Consider the following 9,294-nt stretch of genomic DNA (forward strand, 5'->3'; position numbering starts at 1 on the left):
CAGAGACAGAGAGTGTGCGTGTGTGTTCTCTTAGCCATATATATTGGGCCATGTGGACACAGACGTGGAGTTTTGTAGGATAGACTTTGTATTGGCTGCAGGGCTGTTGGCTTCTCATTCTTCATTTCTCTCAGGAATATAAAGCAGCCCAATAGACTGCTTGTTGGAGGGAACTGAAACTTTTCTATCTGAGAGTCTCTCCGAGTACCTGGCCCTGTTGAAAAAAAAATGAGTGACATGCTGGAAGAGGGCTCTTTCATGTTCACATCGGAGTCCGTAGGAGAGGGACATCCAGGTGAGTCCTAAACCAACCTGAGCTACTTGTGTGCAAAACAGGGACGTATATATGGAAAGTATATTTGAGTATTTACTGTAAGATATTTAACAGCTTGTCAAATGTATCTGTAATTTGTTTTAAAAAAAAATTTAAGAACACATATTTACCTTTTTAAACACAGAGAAATATTGATTTAACATTTCTCTCAAAACTGTAAAAACATGCAAATGAATAAACGTCATACAAGTTGGACAATGTGTCTAAAAAAGCTCCACAGTGCTGAGCATTTACTCTCCAAGCGTGGTTGGTATTCCATTCACAGCAACATGTGTTTACTGCCCCTCACTCTCACTCTCACTTATGGGCAACAGGAGGTGAACGTGTGTGACACACTGGTGTCCAGTTGCACGCGGAGGAAAGTGTCATGTGGACTCTATCCTGGGATCCCACTGGCATGTTGACATTACTATTGGGATAATACAAGCCAAAATGTATGCAAATTGATGATACTGAACGACGTTATCCTACAGCCTGAATCTAATAAAACGACCCCTTCCTGTTCTCTGTGGATCGTTGTTTGATGTGGCTGTACACTCCCAAAAGTCCCAAAATAAAAAATACCACATTGACAATACTTTACTTTAAGTAAGTATTTATTAGCAATACATACCTATTTAATAAATGGTTTATAACACACTAGTTATAAGTAAATATGTGTTTATTAATGTATTTGTCAACAACTTATACTCTTGTGGGCAACCACATGTGGAGGTTGGTGTAGGACTATTGGCGATATATTTATTACAGTTGTAATAATTGAAAATATGTCTTCATGCGAGAAGTTATAATTGCTGACAAATACGGTCAATTTAACCCTTGAAAATGTCTTTATGGCTGCTTACAACTACATTAAAATGTGTTATAAACCATTTATTGAATGTTTATATACTGCTTATAAATGCTAAATAAGATTAATAGTGTTCCGCAGATGTTCAGACTTAAAACCTAATGATAAAAGCTAAAATATAATCTACCCTCTACACTCTTTTCTTTTAGACAACCCACACCACCCTTGTCAATGTGTTAAATGTGTCGAAAATATGTAACGAAGTCTCCTGTGGTTAATTGATAATTAGTAAACCAATAATAATGGCATAATGTGGCTGAGCCTCCAAGATTATGTAAAACCACATTGTTAGGAAATACATTTCACTGATTTTGAATTTGAGAAGTTCTTCTTGGTTGTGTTTTTACATTGTTTTTATTATAGAGAGATATCCTATCTCACTCACTAGATCATGAAGTATATATTACTTCAAGTATTTTAAGTCTTAAAAACATACAAAATTGAAATGGAAGCATTTGACAAACGCTAAAGACCTAGTTAACAGTGAAAAGAAAAACAAACACATGGTAATCATAATCAAAAAAAAAAAAAATGCAGGCAAGTTCCATGCGGTATGTGTCATCTTAAGTCCATGTCGTAACAGCAGTGCTGTGAAGAAAAGCAGATGGGGAAAGTCAACAGTAAGAATAACATGTTAGTTATTTAGTGTTAGTTAAAGATTCCATTTATAAAAGCAGAAGGTTAATAAGGCGTTCACGAACAGTAAATGCCTAATGATTTCATATAATTATGTAATTCAAAGAGTTAAGGCTTTCCATACATTGTTTGTACACATGTGTGTGGCCTTGGTAAAAGGCTGCTGCACAAACCTTCTGATTTGATAACACATCTGAGCTGTTCTCACAGATAGTGGGATCAAAGTGACACCGTCATTACCGTCACTACAGGCTGTAAACCAACTGCAAAGTTAATCTGAGTAAATATATAGCACATTTCATTGAATTAATTGTATTTCCCCATATCTGAGAATTAGTGCGGACACTATATTGTGTGTTTCTTTGGGTTAATGTCGCAACCAGATGTTGATGTTGTTTCTGATGACCTGTGTGTTGCATCACTTCAGCAGGATGACAGGGACAGGTTGAAAGCAGTGGTTTATGAGGCATTGTTCTGCTGTTCGATCTTAGAGTGCATTTACAAATCAAACTGTCTCCATCCTGAATCTAAACTTTTTGTTTTACGCTTGTTGCTTCTCCACAGACAAGATCTGTGACCAGATCAGTGATGCTGTCCTGGACGCTCACCTGAAGCAGGACCCAGATGCCAAAGTGGCCTGTGGTGAGTAAACTACAATTCAGATCAAGTTATTTAGAGCAGTGGTTCTCAACTTTTTTTAGTGATGTACCTCCTGTGAAAAAAAAATTCAGCAGAGTACCCCCTGACCAGTGCAAATCATTTTTGGTTGAAAAAAAGATGTAATACACAGCGCTGTGCCATCATTTTATTATAGAAAATATACGATTATACGTTTATGAACTTACACTTATATGTTATTGAATATTTATTAAATGACTATTTTTAAAGGATTTTTACCATCGACAAATGAGACAAAGGACAACATGTGATCAGTTTTGACAGACATATCATATGTGCAAACAAACCCACTCTCTGGAATTTAAGTTGTCTGGATTGTTGAGTTTATTTATTGTTTTTCCATATTAACCTCTTGAGATTAACTTTAAAATGACCACTCTGACGAGCAACCCTTTGAATTTGCTGATAACGGCAATCAGACCTGTGATGTGTTTGAAACATCTATTTCCAAGCGACCAAAGTAAAAGTTGACCTGTGTCCAAAATGTTCTAATATCACAATGTGTTTGAAAGCGTATGTAATGTGTTGATTTATGATTTTATTTTCAGAGACTGTGTGTAAGACCGGCATGGTGTTGCTCTGCGGAGAGATCACATCTCGGGCCAACGTGGACTACCAGAAGGTGGTGAGGGAAACCATCAAACACATCGGCTACGATAACTCTGACAAAGGTGAGAAAATAACTTGGAAATCAAATATTTACCATATTATAATGCGGAAATTCATAATTATGAATGACCATTAATGGATGATTTGGATATCAACAAACACTAAAATCACTGCAACCTCAGCCTCTCCTGAAAATAATTAAATAAAAATACGCTTCTATCAAAACAGACATCTGAGTTTTGGTGCAAGAATACCAAAAGTCAAAGAAAAATAAGTCTATTAGAATTGTTTATAGATACTTTCTCTGTAATTAAAGGATTTTCCGATGGAGGGAGACTAGAGGAGACGAGCCACTAGTTTCATAATATTAGGTTATTACATTAACATCACCCAAAAAAAATGTATACAAATATTTCACTGAATGACACCTTTTGTTATTGGCTGGTTACCATACTGTTACCAAAATATTAGTATTCTAGTACTAAATAGTTTTGCCTTTAAATGTGTTTCCCTATTATAACACTTAGTTTTTGACCCTTTATTACTCTGTTATGTACATTTCTGTTTAATCTTACCTAGACATCCTCATTGTTAGTATCAAGCTTTTACCTGGTAATTGCTTTCGTAATTTCATGGTTTTACTTTATTATGACCTTAATTATCACACTTTTGCCTCACTGTTACCATGTTATTACTGAGCTGTTAAATGAATAGAAATAGAAGTAACGTGCATTCTGCTCTTTCGTTCACTTTCCTTCTGTAGGTTTTGACTATAAGACATGCAATGTGCTGGTGGCTCTGGAGCAGCAGAGTCCGGACATTGCTCAGGGAGTCCACATTGACAGACTGGAGGAGGATATTGGAGCCGGAGACCAGGTACGACTGTTGCAACAGGACAAAGTGTCCTTTGGCTCATGTCAACTGAAGGGCTGGGTGATAGTGACATAAGTCAAGCATCATAGTTTGTTTCACTCAATGCTACAGCGTCAAAGAATTAAGACAATTCAGCAGAGGTGGAAGAAGTACTCAGATCCTTTACTTGAGTAAATGCTCCATTACAAATAAAAGTTGTGCTGATCTAAATGTCTCCTGTGACTGACCCATTAATACTGGTGCATCAATGCTCTCATGTTTCTGTTGTCGCTGGCCATGGTTGAACTAGTTTTAACTACGCTATGTGGAGTCAGAATGTTTTGTCCTGTGGTTCCAAAACCAAGCGGTCGGGCCTCCTCCACTTCACGAGAAAGATCTGACGGGTCATGAGATGATCAATGGGGGTTGGAAAGAAGGAAAAACAAAGTTGTATTAGTTGTTTGGACTAGAGTAACTCTAACTACTGAAATGTACAATATGAGAGTAGCAGAAGTGTACATATTAGCCTACAGTACTTGAGTAAATGCATTTAGTTACATGTCGCCACTGAAATTTAAGTTAAGTGTAAATCAATCTGTAAGATCATGACAATGTCAAATGTATTTATTTATATATATATATATATATATATATATATATATATATATATATATATATATATATATATATATATATATATATATATATATATATATATTTATATCAGTATAACTAGCTCTAGCTGACTCATCAGGCTGTAGTGTTGTACATATCAATATTGTATCAGTGTCTACCCTGCTGATGATGATTTGTCTCATTATACAGTTTACATCTTCCTGTTCTGACTCTGTCTCTGCAGGGTCTGATGTTCGGCTACGCCACAGATGAGACAGAGGAGTGCATGCCTCTCACCATCGTTTTAGCCCACAGGCTTAACTCAAAGATGGCTGAACTCAGACGGAATGGAACCATCCCCTGGCTGCGTCCGGACTCTAAAACACAGGTGAGCGTGATGTGTTGTATTACAACCTCCCAAAATACAAACAACACCACAGCAGTATTTCTGTGAATTAGTTGGTTTTTTTTACCCTGGATGTCTTCCAGGAGATTTATTTTGGTGCCAGCAGACAAAATCGGATCAGAAAGTCGCTACTGCAAGTATTTAACAAAAAGCTGTGTGTGTAGAAAGAATAGGCCTTTGACTGATTCTGAATCAGTTAGCTGCTGACTGCAGCTCTGTGACAATAAGTGTCTAATGCCTTTGTGTCAAATATCGGCTGTTAGAACGTCAGGCAAGAGTATTCAAACACAGAGCTTTAGATTAATCACAGATTGGATTGATCCCACATTTTCACTATAACAAAGAAGTAGCAGGGATGTGTCGAGGTCGTTACCTGTCTAATGCAAATAAAGCCACGTTTGTGGGGATGTTAGACGATATCAGTTTGTTTCAAGAACAAGAAAACTTAAACAATCACAGGAAACTTGAATCATCCTGTGGGGCAATTTGGGTCACTAAAGCAGCAGTAAGAGATTAATTAAGATTTTTTTTTTTAAAAAGTAGGTAAATGAGAAAGAACTGTATTAAGTCAGCAATTATAACAAATTCCAACAAGGTGCACTTTTTGATCTTTTTGAGTTCTTTGTGTCTCACAGGTGACGGTGCATTATGACCAGAAGGACGGAGCTGTGATCCCCAAGAGAGTTCACACCATCGTGGTCTCTGTCCAGCATGATGACTACATCTCTCTGGAGGAGCAGAAGATAGTCCTCAAGGAGCAGGTAGAGCCTCACCATCACACCGACTGGACTGTGACTAATGTCTAGCTTTGGAAATGAAGGCATTAATATTTTTGTATTGATTCTATTAGGTGATCAAAGCCGTGGTTCCTGCTAAATATTTGGATGACAAGACCGTCTACCACGTCCAGCCCAGCGGTCGCTTCGTCATTGGAGGACCTCAGGTGACCATCACACACAACCAATTTAACCAGTTTAATTTTCAAATTAAAAGTTGGCACTGATTTGGGCTCCTCTTCTCTTCTCCTCTGCCCAACAGGGTGATGCTGGTGTGACCGGCAGGAAAATCATTGTCGACACATACGGAGGGTGGGGCGCTCATGGTGGCGGAGCTTTCTCTGGCAAAGACTTCTCAAAGGTGGACCGCTCCGCTGCCTACGCTGCTCGCTGGGTGGCCAAGTCTCTCGTCAAAGCCAAACTGTGCAGGAGAGTTCTGGTTCAGGTGAGCGTACGCTGTCATTCAATCACCCGTCCCAACATGCATGAGGGAGAGGGTTATATACTGACCAAATACTTTCTATCTTCCCGTCTATGTGCGTGCTACAGGTGGCTTATGCTATCGGAGTGGCCCATCCTCTGTCCATCTCCTTGTTTACCTACGGCTCCTCCCAGAAAACAGAGTCAGAGCTTCTCCAGATTGTCAACAAGAACTTTGATCTGCGGCCAGGTGTCATCGTCAGGTAAATATGACAACATGACCTCTGTGTCCTCCTTATGCCAGATCATTTCTAGGCTGTTTCAGTTTAAGCCACTGTGTAGATTTGTTTAAGTAATTGAAACATCTTTAGACTAAGTCTGATGGCCTTGTGTTTTTATTCACGCAAAATATGACAATCTCTGTTAAAAATGTATTTTATTTTCTTTATCGCTAGGGCGCGCCAAAGTTAGAATGTTTTTAAATTGTACACATTGTGGCTTTACGATGGTGGCTTTTGTCTATATTAACATTTCCCTCAACATGTTAGCAGTGAAGGCTATATGCTGTAACAGCTAGAGCGATTAGATAAACAGAAGGATGGGCGGTTTTGTTGGAGATATGAAAACAACCAGAACAACATTTATAAAATTACAAAAGCAACATGGGTATTATCCTGTGATGTGCTTGCGGTGCTGTCTCACCTCTGATGTTGCTTTTCTTCTGTATCCTCCCCAGGGAGCTGAACCTGAAGAGGCCGATCTACCAGCAGACAGCCTCTTACGGCCACTTTGGTCGAGCAGAGTTTACTTGGGAGGTGCCCAAAAAGCTTGTCTACTAAATACTCATCTGGAGGCTGAACGAGATCTTTGTGGACTACAACTGCTAGCTCCGTCAACTGATAAGACTTTTTTTCATTAGGAAGAAGTGAAGCCAAAGCTTTAGGGATGAGTCAGCTTTAAAGAGGGGAGAAAATAATGATATGCACGAGTGGTTGTAGCCTATGGACATATAGCTTTATGGGACACTCTCCCGACGAGAAGAGAGACATTACAGAGAACATCTCAGTAACCGGTCCACCCCCTTCCTCCGTAAACATCCAATTATTGGTGCTTAACAAATATATACGTACAATCATTAATCAGATATCTTCCCTGCTAACAGGAGGGAACACCACAGTGATTACAATCCTCTTAAGACAAATACTTCTACCCCACTAGAAGCAGTGTTTTACCTCAAAGCTGTGAATATATTCGTATGTTACGTGACCAGATTCATGTACAGAAACAACCTCAGCGCTTAATTTACTATGGTTGCTATTTACAACAGCAAGTAGTTCATCAGTGACTATCAATGTCAATGTAATTGTTGCTCAACCAAAGGCTCAGCTTTAGAAGAAACCAGAGATATTTGTGTCATGACCAGTGTTGGGCAAGTTACTCAGGAAGTGTAATAAGTTTTTATCCATTACCCCTTTAAAATGTAATAACATTATTTTAGTTTACGACATCCCTGCAGCATGTTCATCGCCATTAAGTCGCCTGAAAAGGACACCAGACTAATATAGTATAACAATACAGACATCTACTCACATCCGGCTGGTCGGTTATAACTCGATATTGTGTTTTTTTATGAAGGAGACGTCAGGTTACCAGCACTATGGGACCAGTGATGTGACTGGCTGAGAGAGTATTTCATAATCACCACAGCTGCTGATCAATATTCTCCCTCACCCAGCTGTTTTGAACATTGCTGCTGTTATAAATAAACCAAAATAGAAGGCGTGCACTGAAATGCCTGCAGTTTTGGGGCATTTAATGACGTTATTTCAAATTTCAAAATATTGAACTGAGGATGCGATGCATGCTCCTGCACCCTCTGAGGAGCAGGTCTGTCTCTTCCTCTGCCTCATATTCACCTGATAACGCAGTAACAAAGCATTAAGTGGATCACTAACTGTAGTATAATGACTGTTTTGCAAGTTGTAATCCCCTACACTACTCCTTACGAGGGAAAGTAATAGTACAGTATTGCCCAACACTGATCATGACTGCAAAATGTATCTCTTACGTTTCTTTTTGTAGTTAGTGCGACAGGAAGCTGTTTGCACTGTTACAATCACGTCGTACATCAAGACAGGTCATTAAAACGTGGGGAGAGCTACGATCTCTTTAGCATGTGTTGCAATCAATCAAATGTAAAATAGCCATGCAGTCGTATGTTGCCTCCTGGTCTTATTGTCTGTCATCCTTGAAGTACTTTGTTTGAATATCAAGCTGCTTTTATTGTTGCACAGCTCAACTGGCGGCTGATTTGTATCTTTGTCTTTTGAACCTGCAGGTTGCTGTGAGTCAGTAGATATTGCTCATTTTAACAAATAACTTGAAGTCTCTTCTCTCTTTGCTCTCTGCAATGGATTACCAAACTGTTGAGACAAAAGCGTTTAGAGCGCCACTGATGTCTTAAAGTTGCTGCATTTTAACAATGCTAGAAGTCCAAGTCAATATCTGACAGAATACCTTGGTGTAGATGCAGATCTCCTTCTATCTCTTTGAGATATTTAGCTAAAGTCTTACTTAATGTGAAGCGCTACGTTTGCTCTGCAGCTCTGTTTTTGCAGATCGAGGTCTTTCCCCTTGGATTTAGAGGAAAAAAGGGAGTGTTCATTCAAACTTTTTTTTAAACAGGGCATTTAGACATTTTTATTTTAAGTCAGCTTTTACCAATTGATTACCATTAATCACAAAATATTTAATAAAATTATTCCCTTCTGATGTGATTTAGGAGTGTAAACAGTTCTCACCTTCAAACTTCATGTCTGTCGAGGTTGAGGACTTTGTGGTGCGTGTAACAACCTGTGCTTTCATCTACTGCCAACATTGTTTTTGTAAGAGAGGTTTTACTCTATTTACTGTGAAGCTCTTCTGTCAACTCTGTTGGCAGAGAAACTGAATAATGTAAATAATTCAACAATAAAGAAAATTAAAGATGTGAACTGTCTGGCCCAATCCAACATAAACCTATTTTTTGGCACATATTTACCATAATAATAATACAATTACTTTCTATGTTGCATTTACATACTATAGTATTACTTTTTTAGGAAATACTATATGACTT

At 38.5% G+C, this 9,294-nt stretch overlaps 1 protein-coding gene across 2 annotated transcripts; it reads left to right on the forward strand.

Moving 5' to 3' along the window:
- Nucleotides 1–9,046, forward strand: mat1a (methionine adenosyltransferase 1A; the record flags this gene model as incomplete). Of its 2 annotated transcripts, XM_079230313.1 has the most annotated exons (10): nucleotides 1–295; nucleotides 2,385–2,462; nucleotides 3,047–3,169; nucleotides 3,871–3,983; nucleotides 4,819–4,962; nucleotides 5,616–5,741; nucleotides 5,831–5,923; nucleotides 6,019–6,201; nucleotides 6,306–6,439; nucleotides 6,913–9,046. In XM_079230313.1, exons 1-10 carry the CDS (start codon nucleotides 229–231, stop codon nucleotides 7,013–7,015), a joined length of 1,164 nt encoding a protein of 387 aa, XP_079086439.1. In that variant the 5' UTR covers nucleotides 1–228. The 2 variants fall into 2 exon arrangements, with proteins under 2 accessions (XP_079086439.1, XP_079086440.1); XM_079230314.1 differs by lacking the exon at nucleotides 6,913–9,046 and having other exon boundaries at nucleotides 6,306–6,443.
- Between the last annotated feature and the right edge of the window lie 248 nt (nucleotides 9,047–9,294).

This window comes from Taurulus bubalis (assembly GCF_910589615.1).
Source record: "Taurulus bubalis genome assembly, chromosome: 14".
Classification (NCBI taxonomy): Eukaryota; Metazoa; Chordata; class Actinopteri; order Perciformes; family Cottidae; genus Taurulus; species Taurulus bubalis.